Source organism: Poecilia mexicana, unplaced genomic scaffold (genome assembly GCF_051168715.1).
Source record: "Poecilia mexicana isolate PSO_F unplaced genomic scaffold, ASM5116871v1 scaffold_5, whole genome shotgun sequence".
NCBI lineage: Eukaryota > Metazoa > Chordata > Actinopteri > Cyprinodontiformes > Poeciliidae > Poecilia > Poecilia mexicana.
The window spans coordinates 25,139,172-25,156,026 of record NW_028263374.1 but is presented as its reverse complement, the minus strand read 5'-3'; the positions used below and the strand labels follow the sequence as shown (position 1 = coordinate 25,156,026).

Here is a 16,855-nt window from a genome sequence, read left to right as displayed (position 1 = left end):
ATTTCAACATTTCCAAACACCTTGATGCTCATCTTATCAGCATCAGAGCACAAATAGGCCATTGGTTTACAGACAGAACTAAGATCACATGACTTCCATAATCCTGTTTCTCAGCACTGCTGACAGGAAGATCATGGAAAAACAGTTGTTGATGGTGCTGGAAAAGTTGCACTAACAGTGAGCGGCTGTACTGGTTCAGTTTGCTGTGTGTCTTGGTGATTTCTTAGTTTTGATCACTCAGGATCTGAGAAATAAGACAAAGAAAAAAAACTCTTAATGAAAGTCTCTAGAATTACATTGAATATAACAGAGGTGTTGACAAAAAATCTTTGAACGTTTTGAGAAAAAATTACACAGAAGTAAAACAAACAATGAACAAAACAGCATTAATGATATTTGAATCTTGAAAATTGATCAAGTTTGATTTTGACTTTGCCAGAAAGAAGCTTCTTGTTGTCATTTGTGTCTTTTGACTTTGTCTCAGTCAGCCATTCTCAAGCAGCCTTCAGGGATGAGATGTCATGAGGAGCTCATCAACTAACTGAAAGTGTCATTGCAGATAAAACATTGTGTGTTCTCCATTTGCCCCTCTGTGGTTTGCACAAAATTTCTAAGGACGCATCAGATGGGGGAATTCCCCAGAAATCTGCTTTGACCATGTGACTGACATAAACGTGACAGAGTTGTTTCAGCACAGAAATGACAATGTCTGCAACAATAAATATAGGAAATTAAGAATATATGTCAGACTTTGTGTGATGATAAGTAATTGGATTCGGTTGATTGGTCGTCACTGTTCTCGTCCTCACCAATCACTGCTTTGTACTCCATTTAAGAGAAAAATTCCTACAGAACCTCATCATCTACTCTTCCCGTCTTGATCCCTGTGGGATTAATAAAGAATTTTGAATTTGAATGCACCCACTATTTAAGGTCATTAGGGTCATTGTGACATTTTTTGCACAAACAATGTCATGATAAAGATTAAATTAATCATTTATTACTAATTAAATTATTAATAGAATGAAAATTCTTTAGTTGAATTGGAGTACCAGCACCTCTGTAATCATAAGTCAAGCTAAGACACTTGAGAAGGTAATTCAGACATTGTTATGTGAGCAGAAGAAACTCACATAACAAGCAATGATCACTGACATGCTTATCAAGAGAATTTACAAAACACCCCCAGCTTCATAACTGAAATATGCAGTAGAGAACATTTATCTTTCACTGGCATGCAATATAGCTACTGATAAGATGAAAGGAATTTACAGAGTAATAAAACAGGAATAAAATCAGATTATAGAATGAACTAACAAATGACAAAACGGAATAGAATACTGAAAACTAACTTCAAAACTAATTAAACAAAGAAACACAAAAAACCGGAAAGGAAAAATCTGATTTGCAGAACCACAAATGCAGCATACAGTATCATAAAACAGAGTAACCCCCACCCTCCGGTCAAGATCAAACAAAAAAGGGAGCAAAGAGGGAACCGACATCAGGTAAAGCTTTGTTATCTGATTTGGATCCACACTCTGCGTTGGACAATGGGTCATAAAATTCAACCATGTGTTTCGGCTAACCTCAAGCTAGACAAAGGAAATATGGTTTTGGGCCTTGAATGACTGCATAGTGGAAGTGCTTTTATTAATAAAAGAAAAAGGAAGGTGAAGAACATTGTTCTTCTTCAAATATCTAACCAACATCTTCAAGCACTGCAGAGGCCTGGTAAGGAGACAATCATTTGAATTTGGTGAGCAGAAGCAGTAATACATCTAAATGTTGTAGGATATTAACTCTCAAACTCTGACCTTGACCAGGCTGAAAGATAAAAACAAAATACCTTCTTTTCCTTTTTGTTTTCATATTTTGTTTAAATTCAGACATAAATACACCTAAAAAGCCACATGACTGTTACATTTTAAACTAAACCACAGAGCTGGCTCTCATGACAGTTCTTTAATTATGATCAGTTTTCATTTTGTCTCACAGTTCAAAGAGGAGGAAATTCTTTCATAGAGTAGACCTTCTGGTTAACCCCGTTCCAGTTACACATTTAGAGGAGGAGGGAAGTCAAACATAGGAAACAATGTCGTTTTACACATGGGAAAAACAAGAAAAGAATTCTTACTGCACATACACACACAAAAGTGTGCAGTCATTATCTAGCATCTGAGGGTCAATATGCCAGTCTGACCGGTTCAAATGCTGCTATGAGTCATCTGTCTGGGAAGAATCACTTAGGTGATTACACAGAAACACACAGAGTCTGGGACTGGGTGGTTTTGGCATAATTTAGCTGTGGTTATACAAAATAAATATATATTGGAAATGGGAGGAAATCCCTCAGACCAGATTGGTCTGAGTCTTCTCTGTTAAAGTTGTTCTCATGGAAAGAACAGATGGCGATCCTTAAGGAAAAACAGAACATGAATGATTTCCACTTTAAACTTGTCATAAGAGGAAGAACGGATGTTAGGCATGGATACCCTTCAATGTCTATAGCATTCATGTCAAAACCAATGTTTAAAAGCTCTTGAACTTTTAAGTATCTTCACCCGTTTGGATGTTAAGTTTCACCAACTTCCTTCTGTCATTTAATTTCAGTAGAAGATTTCACTGTTGGATGAGATTCATGTGAAGGGCTCTTATGATACTGGCCAATTATGGCTTAATGTTTTTTTAGTTCAGTGATTCTGATAAGAAGAACCAAACTACAACAGTAATTTAAAGCTTGCTTTGGATAAGTGCCTTTATTTTGAGTGAATGGTATTTAAAACCTGCTTCCCATACAAGTCAGAACATGCAGGGCCTCATTTAACACAAGAGCTACTGTGTGTTCATCACTTACAAGAAAGAATGCAGGGTTGTGCGTGTTGACCAGTTAACACTCTTCATGTTCATAAAAATTTTATGGCTCTTTTACGAGGTCATTTGGTTAAACATAAGTAGTTGGAGGAACACAGGAATGTACAATTGAGAAAAAATATAAAATACCACAGTATTAGCCAATATGAATGACTGGTTATACCAAATCAATCCATTACATAAAGCTCTCTTTCTCAAAATACAGCTATTTTTGCACTTCTTTTAATGTTTAAACAAGCCTGCAATTTAACCATCTGTCCTCAATCTCCTCCCCTATGTGTACATGTCAGAGGAAACCTAACAAATCCCAACCAGTGAGGTCAGGATGACGAACAAAAACAGAGATTGGCTAAATCAAAACATCATGACGAGTTCATGTTTACACTAGCCACTCCCTATGACTAATGCTTTTCTTCGCAAAGAATATTTTGAACGGATTGACGGTGTTTACGTTTGCTGTTGCCATAGAAACACCTTCCCAGCAATTTCCACAGATGATGACCCACAATGACGTACTGGAGATAAAAAATATGATCTTGTTGGAATCTGAGCCTTTTTCCTTTTAAAATGCAGGCCTTTACAGTGTTAGTTTAGTGCAGCTGCAGACAGTCAGAAGGTAGTGTCAAGTCCTTTGAAAGTAATCGGACAAACAACTGTCTCTGAAAGGATTGAAAAGCTCTAACCATTCAGTTACTGTTGGAGCAACGGCATCAAATGATTTTATTCCTGATGGCAGAATTGTAACAGTAGCTGACATCAGCATTGGCTATTTGAGTTGGGTGGTACTAGACCTGAGTCTGTGAATAATTATGTGGTAGCTTTGAGCACATGCTTATACTTAAGGTTTTATGGTATGTTTCAGAAGACCTATGGTAACCAAGTCAGTAAATTCAATCATTTGCTCTTATAAACAACTCTATTTATATTAAACTAGTGATATACCATTATTAAAATACAAATAGTTATGATCAACATCATAGCAATCCAACATCACCAACTAGTCACTAATTTTGGTAGAAAATATATTTCATTAAGGCAAATAATGTTGCTATTTGGTGTTGTAAAGTAATAAAAACGGGCACAACAATTATGACTTGCTGATGCTGTGTAACTAAATCATTAAATGAAAGCAGTGTGTTCAAAATAGGAACAGTGAACAGGAAAATGGGTTGTTCCAAATACTGTTGTGCTCACTTTTGAGAATGGCATAATTAGATTAAAAAGTTAATTGGAAATTAGAAAACATACCTAGAAAAGTGCAGAAAATTATAAGCTGCAAAAATAAAATAATCTCTAATATACTTAGAAACCAAAATAGCTATTCCAACTAACTGAAAATACTCAGTCAATGACCATCTTTTAAGTGATCACAGAAGAGCAACATATATGTACTGTAAAAGTTACACTGGATCTATATTATAGTCCAATTGTTGAACAAAATTACATACTATAAAGTTTCAATTTTGTCAAGGAGGTCATCGACTTACCAAAAGAGAAATGGGAAAACATTTATAGGCTTTATGGCGCCAAGGATTTCGTTTTTATGCCTAGGAGGCGCCATCAGCTTTCAGACAAACCCCAAACACTGAGCTTATTCTGCAGAACAGGTGTCCTGCCCCAAGTGGAGGAATTTAAGTATCTCAGGATCTTGTTCACGAATGAGGGAAGAAGGGAGCGAGAGATCGACAGGCGGATTGGCGCAGCGTCTGCAGTGAAACGGGTGCTGTACCGGTCCATCGTGGTGAAGAGAGAGCTGAGTCTAAAAGTGAAGCTCTCTATTTATCAGTCGATTTACGTTCCTACCCTCATCTATGGTCATGAGCTTTGGGTCATGACCGAAAGAACAAGATCATGGATACAAGCGACTGAAATGGGTTTCCTCCACCGGGTGGCTAGACTCTCCGTTAGAGATAGAGTGAGAAGCTCAGTCATCCAGGAGGGACTCCCAGTAGAGCCGCAGCTCCTTCACGTCGAGAGGAGCCAGTTGAGGTGGCTCGGGCATCTGGTCAGGATGCTTCCTGGACGCCTCCCTGATGAGTTGTTCCTGGCACGTCCAATTGGGAGGAGGCCCTGGGTAAGACCCAGGACACGCTGGAGGGACTATGTCTCTCGCCTGGTCTGGGAATGCCTTGGGATTCCCCTGAAAGAGCTGGAACAAGTGACTGGAAAGAGGGAAATCTGGGCCTCCCTTCTTAAGCTGCTACCCCTGCGACCCGAACCTGGATAAGCAGAAGAAGATGGATGGATGGATGGATGGATGGATGGATGGATGGATGGATGGATGGATGGATGGATGGATGGATGGATGGATGGATGGATGGATGGATGGATGGATGGATGGATGGATGGATGGAAGATGGATATATATCTGAACTTGTGACATAGAACTATCTGTAGTCTTCTTTATGAATAGCCTTCTTTTTCTGTAAAAACAGCCTTTTTTGTCTCTTTCTTTTTCTTAATAGCAAATTTGCATGTGTGGCAGGAAGTCATATACAGAAATGCTAAACTATTTAGTTTTTGTGTTAATTTGAGAAACAAACTACTGTCAACTTAAAATCAGTTATAATTCTACATATGCCATAATGATCATGCAATACATATTCTATAATGTTTAGTTGGGGAATCATGACAACAAGCAACAAGAAGACAAAATGTTATTGAGCATTATTATAACAAAATCAAATAGGTAAATTTCTTAACCTCTTACAGTCACTTTAAAACACTTGGTTTGTCTCAGTTATTCAATTTTAATTTGAACATTTTAATAATTCCCACACACATTTACATTAATGCAGAATGACTGTGTGCCATCGGTATGAAAGGGTTTCCAGTTATGGGCTTGTTATCTTGGCTGAGACTGATCCTTTCTCAACTTTTGCACCATGTAATATTTTGTTACAGTGTCAGAAAATCATGTAGTGAACAACTTGCTACAAAATGAACCAAAAGCCCAAAACAATTACTTCTGCTGTGAAGCAGGACTAATCACAGGCAGAGCTCGCCAAGGCTGTATGAGGACCCAAAGAGAATTTTATTGGGAGTCCACCAGCCACTCAGCAACATTTTGCTTTAATGTTGTCAATACCTGATTTTTTTATTTTAATTATGTGGAAAAACACAACTTATTTTATAGTTATTGCTACATATATTTATAATTAAGATGTTTATATAAATTGTAATCAAAAACAATTATCTAAAATAATTGTATTTGCTAAATCCCAGAATAATAGATATTCTATTAGATATATTTTATTCTGATAAAAATATTATCCAAAAATTTCCTACAGTCATAATAAGGAGTAAAATAGTCAATTTGTAAAATGAAATCAAGGTCCTACAGGGACACAATCAGCCATTCAAGCATAAATTTGAAAATGTTGCACAAGCCTGATGGCACAGCTTCCAGACCACTGAAGCATTTAACCAGAAAATCTCTATTTAATTAAACATTACAAAAAGGGAATCAAGACAGAAACCGTTAAACACACAGTGAAAATAACCTGATTCGTTCCCCAATAAAAAATAACAAAAAAACGTTGGCACAAAATTTTCAATAACAATAATACGTTTTTATTCCATCAAAACAATTCAGATTTGCACATAGTCCTCATTCCTGCTTTAGGGATTCTTCCAGCTCTGTAGGCTTTGTTGACTGAAATAAGTAAGTGCAATGCTGCCATCTTGTGGCCTTTGGTGGATATTCACCATGTAAAATGTTGATTTTCCCCCCACATTGTAACCGATTTCAAATGGTGCTAGACATGATGGAAACTCTGAACACCAGAGGAAAACGGTCAGCCTTGATTAGAGGGTCGGAAGAATGGATTCCTATGCTCTTGTCTATTTAATAGCTGATGTTTTGTAGAGCCATACAGTCTGTCAATATGCAACCCATTCCCGGTCCTATTTCAAATTGTTTTGAAAATTACCATCACAAACCAAACAGCAGTCCTACACTGATTGCTAAAGTGAAGTCTGTTCCCGCTCAAGAACACCGATTTCAAATGGTGCTAGATGGGATTTTAGACTCTAAGACACCATCTGAAACCAGTTCCCTGGGGAGGAGGACTTTAAAGCCGACACAGCTTCTGGCACACCTGGGGGGAAATAAACTAATGTCGTTGTTTTCAACATATTTTATGATTTATCTGCAAGGATGGACCTAGAAATGCAGCACCTTCACATGTGCATTGTCAGAACACTTTAATCAACATCGAACAACATCAGTGAAAGCGTCATTGACCTACTGTCAGTCTTATATTCTTTCTTTTTTTTTTATTCTGTTCTTCCTCTTATCAAATAGGGCAGGAGAATGCTGTTAGCATGCTCTTGTCTGTTTGTTTTTTTGCTCTCACTGCATTATAGCAGCAAGCTATTTTATCTCAAGAGAATGCTGATCTACTTTTTGCTTCTATGAAAGTATGAAAAACAAACTGCTCCTCATTGTTTTAAGCACCCTTCAAGGTTAAGTATAGAGCTGCAATTTCACAAAAGAATGTCTGATAATGAAAGACTAAATTCCAGCCTGTATTTTTTTTTTATGAATAGATGTCTATTTTTCAAAACAGACATCTACATGTACATGTACATGCACACTATGTAATTTGGGCATAGTGTACAATATAAAGACTTTTTGAAAGATAGGCAAGCTGATGCTGTAAAGTTTCCTGAACCTAAAAAGGAAACAGACACTCATCTCAACGTTTTAGCAGCTTGTTAGTGCATCAGATGGCCAAGTTCTCAGGATGGTACGGCATAGTAGCGAAATGGAAACACAGATCAAGCCTGGCAGAAACTGTCAGTGAATCACGGTGTGGAAAAATAGATCTCAGCAGCATTCCCGCAGACTTCTTTGTCAGGCATGATGGCATATACTATGCCTTCTCCTGGGCCAACTTCAGTCATCTGGTGCTGCTCCTGGTCCAAATGGGGTCGACTGTAATTGAAGTCAGAAAAAACAAGTTCTGAAAGGAGTAAATAAAAGTGTTAACAAGCAGCGTCTAAGTGAATGAGAAACTGATTATGGTATTTCTTTTATTTTGAAATAACAGAACACTCACTGAACTCTGTAGGTCCGGCACTAAATGTGTGGAATTATCCTGGCCTGTCAGAGCCTCCGGCTCCTTGTTATCCTGCTGATGGAAAAAAACAACTACTCCAAACTTTCATGCGTCTGTTGGTTACTTCCTAATCTCTTCTTCACCATTAGTTTAGTGTCATGGCTTCTAAAACAAAAACTACTGCACTGGATTTCAAGGATGTATTTTGAGCAGTGGTAATCAAATTAGGCATTTCATTATTGCCACGCAGCCCTGCGGATGTGTGCTCTGGCCAAAAATATTCTCGCTTTCGATAGAATCTGCCACTATTTACATGTCTGCTGTGTCAGCTTCAAGAATAACTCAGGCAGCCATTGTGGTTTAAAGACTGCAGCGCTCCTTACATCCATCTCCTTCTCGTTTATTATGATGAGCCACGTAACATTGGGGTCTGAGAACGTCTCTGTGCGTTCCTCTCTCCTGCTCCCTTGTTCTTTTAACTCCAAGCCCTCTCACCCTCTACTGTGCGAGCAGAGGCTTCTGACTGCATCGAAGCTGTTTTATTTTTTTCTGCCGAGTCACCTGACCATCCACTGCTTGTTAAAGGCACATCAGCCCCTTTAAAAATCAAAACAAAAGGAACTTACGCAACCATTAGTTTGATTTGGAACGACATCAAACTGAATACACTGCTCACTTTTAACACGAAACAGATGGAAATAAGACAAAAGAATTCAATTAAAGTGAAATAATAGAAGCAAACCAAATACATTTTTGTTTTTAAATAAATAAATAAAAAGACTTATCCTGATGGTGTCTAACCAGCTTTGATGAACAAATCCATCACTGCATTATGCAGTGCAGTCTGTCAGTAGGTAATTGATGTCACCAGTAGAGAGTCACTGGGTTTGGTCCCATTGGAACAGGTGACTTAAAATCAACAGTGAATGCCTGCATACGTGCAACCTTGTGTTACGTGTGCATAACAGCATGGGGCGGAACAGTGTGCATGGGTGCACGTGTAAACAGTGTAGGTGGTTAATCCTCTTACAGATTATAGGTGCTAATTTATCAGGAGTGAGAGAGGCAACCTTATCAAGGTAATGTGTTTTTAAACTACCTCCTGACAATCGTGCAGCAAAGTGAGTCACGATGTGAATCTGAAGACCTTATTTGCTAAATGTTAATTTGTAGGTATACATATATACAGCTGTAATCACACTGATTAATCTGAAAAACAATCACATGATGCAAAAGTATCAATCAGATGTCACTTCCGTTACGACTCGGCCCATTTGGAAGAAAAACTCAAACACACCAAATGTTTGGATCATAAAAGGATCTTGAGTTTAACCTTCTGAATTGCATCATTGTCTCCTAAGGGGTTGGGGATTGTGAAATATTTGTAGAAGTGAGAGCCTCGACATGCTCAGAACAGCCTGACACTGTTTGTTCGACCCAAATGCACAATGGATGGAAATAACTACCACACATCAAGGGGTTGATTTACACGTTGTCACAATCTTTTGGCTCGTATGCTGCCAGCTGGGATATATCAGATGTTTTGTTGATAAAGACGGTGGCGTAATCTGTTAAACTAGCTGCTTCAGGGCATCTTCAGACAGTAAAATGGGTCTCCAGTTTCTGAAACAGGGAGCACCTTTATAAACACAGAAGGGACAAAAACAATCTTATTTGCCTAATTTGCAACTTGATGTCCATTTCAGGTACTCAAACAAGCCTACAGAAAGAAAAACAAGCAATTAAATAATTGGAGCACAGAGCGGCCTCTTGGGTTACATCACAGTCGCTAACAATGCTCCAGCACTGTTCAAAAAACAGTTCTGGAGCACATATGGTGTCTACCTGCGAACAAATGCTGCCTCACACTTGTCTATTAATACACCGTCATGTAGCGAGGCCAGCAGTGCACCGGGTTTAATTTTAGCACTGTCATCTCTCGGCCCTGTGCCACTTCCCATTCTATAATCTGAGCGTAGGAGGGATCTGTTTTGAGAGCCAGTGGGTCGCTCGCCATTTTCTCTGATGGTTTATGTTGGCCACAGGTGACACTGGCCCTGCACCGCAAACACATTTTTCAGGATATTCACTGTGCTTCTTTTGTCTTTGAAGTATGTGTTCGCTCATTTTAAACCAACAGCATCAGCTGAATTTTAAGCAGAGACTGCGTTCTTATTCTAACTACATCTACTGCTGGCAAAATTTGTCCCCAAAACTGTGATTAAAACTATGTTGCGTCTATTTACTTGACTTGAGAGGCTGCACCTCACCGCAAAAGGATAACAAAATAACTATTGAGGTCACATTTCCTTGTTTGGGAAACTGGGTCACTTGTTCCACTGGTCAGCCTAGAAACTCCTGGTAAACATGATGGCTGATCCTCACAATCCATAAAACATGGAACGATGCGGTTTTCCAAGCCAGCTCACGTAATGTACAGCACATAGTATAATATATGCATTTGGAAGCATGTAAAAACATAGTCGTAAACCGTGTCACTTACTCTGTGATTAGATTATACCTCTTACTGGAACCTTGATGTGTTTGCTTAAAAACTGCCATAACACCATTACTTCCAGGAGTCAAGTTTCTATTCAGCGAACATAATTAAAGCTCTAAAGGTACTCTTCCCTCCCTTTCTCGCTCTCTCAGCCTCTCTTCTTACATTTGCTTGCCAGTGGTTTTGCAACTCATGAGCTCTATTGGTGATTCAGCTGATGACTGAACAAATCCACTCGACAGGATGGTGTTAGCTGCCCCTACCTTTCTCATTTTCACCTCAGGCACCGTGATAAGTGATGAAGCTCTTCGTTCCTATCTTTTTTTTGGCAGGTGAGCGGCAGGAAGCACCACACCTTCGAACATCATAATTGAATTAGATTAGAGGCCCACAGTGTATGTGCCACCCACAATAGTGTCACTTCATAAAATACTTTCGACTCATTTTGTGCCATGGAGGGATGATTTTCAATGTCTAAGGTAGTAAATTTGCTAAGTGGTTCACAACTAAATAGCAAAAGGAGTCAAATCAAGGTACAATTCAGCTGAAAAACTGCTTAGAGAATTTGCAATTCATTTTAATGTTATTAAAACAAAATGTGTTAATCAGACAAAGAAAAACAAACAATGAGAAATAAAGAGGAGTGCAGCAGATCATTTGGTCCAATTAGTATTTTACTCAACAACGCCCCCTACATTCGGGAAGCTCATCTTGTTTTGAACATATCGAGTGCGCACTATAAAGCCAGATTACTATTTCGGACTCTTGAGATCTGTGTGACGCAGCAAAATCCTGATAGACAACGGAAACTTAAATAAAGCTGCGTCATCACTGAGTTTGTATTTCCTCTGAAAAGACGCAAACAACAGACGAGTCCTCTCGCATCGAATTTAAACCACGTTTAACGGCGTACCTCAAGAATATGAGTATTTTTCTTTCATTGAATAATAGTGTCGTGGAATGTCGGTAACAGAATAAACATGGCCCGTAAGGCCACGGGACGGTAAATGATTGTGGTAATATGTACTGCGTAACATCGTCCTCTCCCACAACAGGATTACGCACTGTCCATCTCTTGCGCAGCATCCTATTCCGAGCTCTTCCTTGACACGCCATCCCTGCCGATTCCACGTTTTGTTTACATCCACATTTAGTCATTAAAATCGTACAAAAGTCGAGTTTTAGAGCAACCACAAGCAGACTGACATGCCGTCGCAGCGAGTTTCGTCCCTCGCAGTGGAAATTCCCACTGGATTTCATGTGGCTTGTCGGACTTCGTGCTGACGCAGTTTCATTTACCTGTTGTCATACCGATGATGAAACATCAGGATTATTAAAAAAAGTGTTCAGAACCGTTCTCATTACAAAGCCACAGCCTATACACGGCTGTGATAAAAACACTTTTATTCGCTTTCATGAAACATCAAGCAACTCTTTCCCGAGCGCCTCCAGGCTCTGATTCTTACCTTCTCATCTGGCGCTCCAGTGGTTATGAATTACATAGTGGTATTCTCTACGCAACCTACGCAGTATTATGTCGCTTCGACCATGTAATAACACAAATAACTTACGTGTTTATCTCAAGCCTTTCCTCCATCTGTACTGAAGAAATGTGTACCTCATCCTGGCCGGCGCCACCCAGTTCCGGCCCTCGCTGAATATTGACTCCGCCAGGTTCCCGTTTTGGCCTTATTCTGGTTATTATCAATCTCAGAGCGCATGTTTGTCACAGTGTATCCCCTAACGATTTTCCATAGCGCAACATGGGAACCCCGCCCCTGACACTCCTCCGATCACTGATTGGCTGAGGAGATGGAGAGCGTTTCCTCATCGAGAGACTCACATGTGGCTGACGCATGTTTACAAACATCGGGTAAGATCACATGGTAATGAGCGTCCATTTACCGTAAACTACATCCCTCTGACGCTATAGCCAGATGTCGTGCTGAGAACTTTTTCTTTTTTTTTCCTTACTGCAGCTTTATAAAAAAAAGAATCGTTGCGTATTTGTTTTTATTTTAGTTATTTTTTTTTGTTTTCTTTGTAATGATTAGCTATTATATCAGTTACTAACTTACTCTTTCATCCGTAGGCATAAGAAACAGTAAATTTACAGTTGTGTCCGAAAGGCTAAATAATATACCTATTCGGTTACCCTATATATATAAACCATATATGTTTTAAAAGCAGTGACCAATGTTGTGCTTTGACTAGGCACAAACAGCAGTTAGGCTTTTGTTGCCACTTATCTTCAAGGATTTTCAGTTTTTTCCTCACCGTGTTTTCTTTTTTTGTAAATTTCCATAGATGTTTCATAATGCTTGAAGATCCAAAAATCTGTCATCCATAATGATAGAAGATGCGCAGATCTTCCTGGAACATTTTTGCAATGACATCTTTTTTACAGCAGATGGCAGTGCGATCCAGCTTTCTTTGTTCCTTTCTTCATTTTTCTCTTACAATGGTGATTATAGAAAATAAAACAAGACAATAGAGTCAAGTACATATAAATCTACAAACATTTAACTACTACTACTACTACTACTACTACAACTAATAATAATAATAGAATAAATTTACATTGAAAGTTTGCATTTTTTACTCGGATGTTTTCATAAGATATAATGAAATAGAAGCCTATATTTTCTAATATTATGAAGAGTATGGTTTAAATTAATTTAAATCAAGAATATAATAGATTTGCTTTCCTACTCTAATAGCGTTTATTTTCTGAGCCACGTTATCGGGACGTAAACGGTAAAGCATTAACTTTACCATACTTTGTTTACGGTTATTGAAGCACATCGCTGCTCTTCTTTAAAGTCATTTACGGTAAATGACGCCATTACGTCCTACATCTTTTGAATAGCTAGCAGTAAACTCATTAGCACAATCAAAGTAATCCCGCTCAAATGAAGTCTTTGAAATCTCTTTATGTAAATACACTTGTCTGGAGAAATACCTACAGAAAAGCAATCAATTGTGCTTTGGAAACATTTTCCGCTCATTTTGAAAAGGAAAACAGACTGGCTCTTTTATGTTACCACCGTTTGGTTGTAACATAAAACATATATATACAGATTTTGGATATATATATATCCAAAATCTGAAAAAAAAAATCGGAAAAAAACGAGTTAAGATTAAAACTTATTATGAAGTTTAGATAATAAACTGATAGATTGCTCTCACTTAAAATGACAAGAAATGCCCAGTAGATGGTGACAAAATACAATTAGTGCTTCGTAAAAACTGACTCACCCTTCCATATTTATTGCAGGCAGTAAACTTGTTTGTTATTAGGCTTATGCATAACTATCTGTCTTTCTTTTCTGGAAACCATTTCAATGTAAGAGATGATATAAGATATTGGTTCTCACAGTGCAGTTTTTATGCAATTTTAAAACTGGTGGCATTTTTTGTTTTAATATTCATGCTTGTGGAGTGATATGGCTTTGTTTATAGTCATCTCTGATCTGCTACCAGTAAACACCACCCTGCTGACCTTTGCACCATCTTCACTGTACAGACAGTGGTAGCCTTTAGCCCAGCAGGCTCTGTAAGTGAACCATTACGGCAGGCGTGTATAGCCTGTAAGAACGAAACAACAAGGGCTGATAAAGGTCACTTTAGCTGGTATGACTGAAGTGCTTAATTTGCTGTGGGAGCATGAACTGCACACAAGCACAAATAACAAGCCAGGCTTCAGACACACTAAGCAGTCTCACATGATGGGACAGCTGACCTTGTAACCGTATGTTGTGTGACTAAATCCTTCCGGCCATCAGGAGCCAATAGGTCACTTATTTTTATAGTCGCAAAGTATTTTCTCTGCACTGGAACAACAACTGTAAATTGGTATTATTGGTGGTTTGTTGTTAAAATAAACACACATTTATTCCCTTATATATGAGAACAATCTTTAAGTGCACAATAAAAACATTAGAAGGCACATCCATGTGAACCTCTAAATAGATTAGCATCTCCTTCTGTGAAAATAATAAGTCCTCAGATTGTTATCGTCAGACGATTAAAGGCTCATCAAAAGTCATTGTGCCATTTTTATGTTGGTACAATAAGTTTAGATTTTTAATCATATAAATCTATGTATGAATCAGAGACCCAAAACAGATTAGAGATTTTGTTTGCAGATTGCCTTACTTCTTTGCTGCAGAAAAGCGGTTGATAAGCCTTTCACTGGCAACATATTTGGCCAACTCATCATTTTTACTTTGATTATGTTTAGAGATTCTTGTGTAATCTTGGCAGTAGGATTTGGAACATTTAATACAAAAGGATAATGTTGTGAGGCTGAGCATCATCTTTCAAAAACAATATTAATTGTTAATCTCCTCAAGCACTTTTTTTACCCATGCTTCATGACATCATGACATTTAGGACTTAGTGATTTACTGCTGGTATTCTTTAGCCAGTTTTAAAGTTGTGTCTACACTAAGCATTTTCAATTACTAGTATTTTGCATAACTTTTTTTATTATGTTTTATACCAGCCAAGCATGTCTTTTATTACTGAGGTGATGTTGTTTTTCTTAGTTGTCATAAAAACTTTATCTCTTAAAACCCTCAGGGTGGCTTCAAATTTATGATTATCACAATAATCATGCAGATTTATCAACTATTTGGTGACAATTTTTTAAGGCAGTATAAAAACATATTATTTTAAGATAGAATAGTTTCTCTGTTGGACTGGACCACCTTTCTCACTCCATTTCCATCAGTGAGACCTAAGGTTCATTTGTTGCTAACTTGGATATTCCTGTTACAGACTCACCTCAGATATAAAGTGACCTCTGTTAACCAGGAATACTCCATAAGACCGACAGTTTGAGAAATGCCTCGACTCAGTCATCTTGTAGTCACAAATTGGGTCTTTTCAAACTTGCTCAAATGCTTAAAATTGCCTATTCCCACTGCTTCAGACACATCAACTAAGGATAAAATACCAACTTGCTGCCTTATAAATTCCACCTTCTAACAGGTGCCTAGAAGAAAAGATATGTGGGTATTCACTTCAACTGTCAGTGGTTATAATGTGCCTGATTAAGGGTTACCTTACTTTGTAGATTTTTATCCAAAAAATGTTTAGAAATTTAATTGCTATCTTTTCAAGAACAAAATGTCAATTCTCAGGTATATTTAATATTAATAATATATCAATTGTACATTTTAGTTAACACCAGCAAATGGATAGCAAATTATAATAGAACAATAATAAAGGTTATACACAATCAAGTAGGCAAGAACAGGTAGGAAACCAAATAAAATTAATGCATGCATTAGAGAAATCAGTCAATTTATAATAAAGTATGTGTGTGTTCAGACACATCTTCTTGCCAAATGAAATCTGTGGATTTCATTTGAACTTTTTTCACTACCTTTTAATAATATGTAGGACATTGCAACTGACCAGGAGTCTCATCTAAACCGTTACAAGTTTTATGATGTGCCGTTCACATAGCAAATAAAGTTAAGTTTGTCAGCACAGTCCCAGCTCTCCAACTGTTGCTCCTCCTGAAAGAGGGCCCCACAGTGGTGGCTCCAGGCTGGACATTGTGGGACCTGCGCCTGGCTCCAGGTTTGGTTCTCCGTTAAGGTCCCATCCACCCACAGCCAGCTGTCAGAAAGGTAGCACAGGCCGCTCCACACGTGGGTCGTTGAAGCGGTTCTGCTGGTCTGCAGAGCTTTAGTCAGGGCAGATTCAGAGGTTAGGCTGACCAGTTCCTTGTCTAGGCTGTGGCAGTGCTTCAAAGCCTCCTCCCAGGTCTTGTTTTCCTTCACCAAAACCAGGCTGCTGTGAAAACAATAGAAAGGGAATTTTTCCTCACAGCTCACTGACTCCCAGCCCTCGTCAGTCTGTGCCACACAGTGCTGATCTTGGATGGACTCTTTCGGTGACATCCAGAGAAAGAACAAAGCATTTTTCCCACCAGACCACTTCCAGTTGTCACTGACATCTTTGTACAGACCAATCCAGATTTTTTTAGAATCAGCACCTACAATCCCTAGACACAGTAGGCAATTGTCAGCATTTTCTCCCCCTTGCCCTAACTCAGTGAGTTTGTCTTGTTCCTCCTGGCTGTTGATTGAGGACAGATCAGTGTGATGCATTCTGCAGTAGTCTCTGGCATCTGACCATGTCATTCTTTCTGAGACATAAATATTCTCTCCAAAGAAGTCACAGAGAGCCACACTGAAGAGCTCTGTGAAGAGCAGAGATCTGAGAGCCAGTGTTCTCATACTGATTTTTTTCTTTCATCGCTTCCCTCAATTGGTAGTTTCATTTCTGGGATGTGAGGGGTTCTTAAATACTTTTGAAAATACAGGAAGCACCCAATCAAATTGTGTTCCATGCTTTTCATGGAAATATCTTGGAATTTAGGTACAAATTTACACATGCAAAT

At 38.4% G+C, this 16,855-nt stretch overlaps 1 protein-coding gene and 1 long non-coding RNA gene across 2 annotated transcripts; both read right to left on the bottom strand.

The window, feature by feature from the left end:
• Positions 1–5,343: 5,343 nt before the first annotated feature.
• Positions 5,344–12,002, bottom strand: LOC106918438 (uncharacterized). The gene is made up of 2 exons (XR_001418411.2): positions 7,938–12,002; positions 5,344–7,813 (listed from the first exon to the last, which is right to left on the bottom strand). It is a non-coding gene; the product is annotated as an uncharacterized LOC106918438 (long non-coding RNA).
• Positions 12,003–15,683: 3,681 nt separating this feature from the next.
• Positions 15,684–16,691, bottom strand: LOC148159721 (secretory phospholipase A2 receptor-like). The gene has a single exon (XM_088005994.1). It carries the CDS (start codon positions 16,689–16,691, stop codon positions 15,891–15,893), a length of 801 nt encoding a protein of 266 aa, XP_087862120.1. The 3' UTR covers positions 15,684–15,890.
• Between the last annotated feature and the right edge of the window lie 164 nt (positions 16,692–16,855).

Coding starts and splice junctions, on each gene's coding strand:
- LOC148159721 (XM_088005994.1), bottom strand. CDS start 16,691: ATGAGAACACTGGCTCTCAGATCTCTGCTCTTCACAGAGCTCTTCAGT.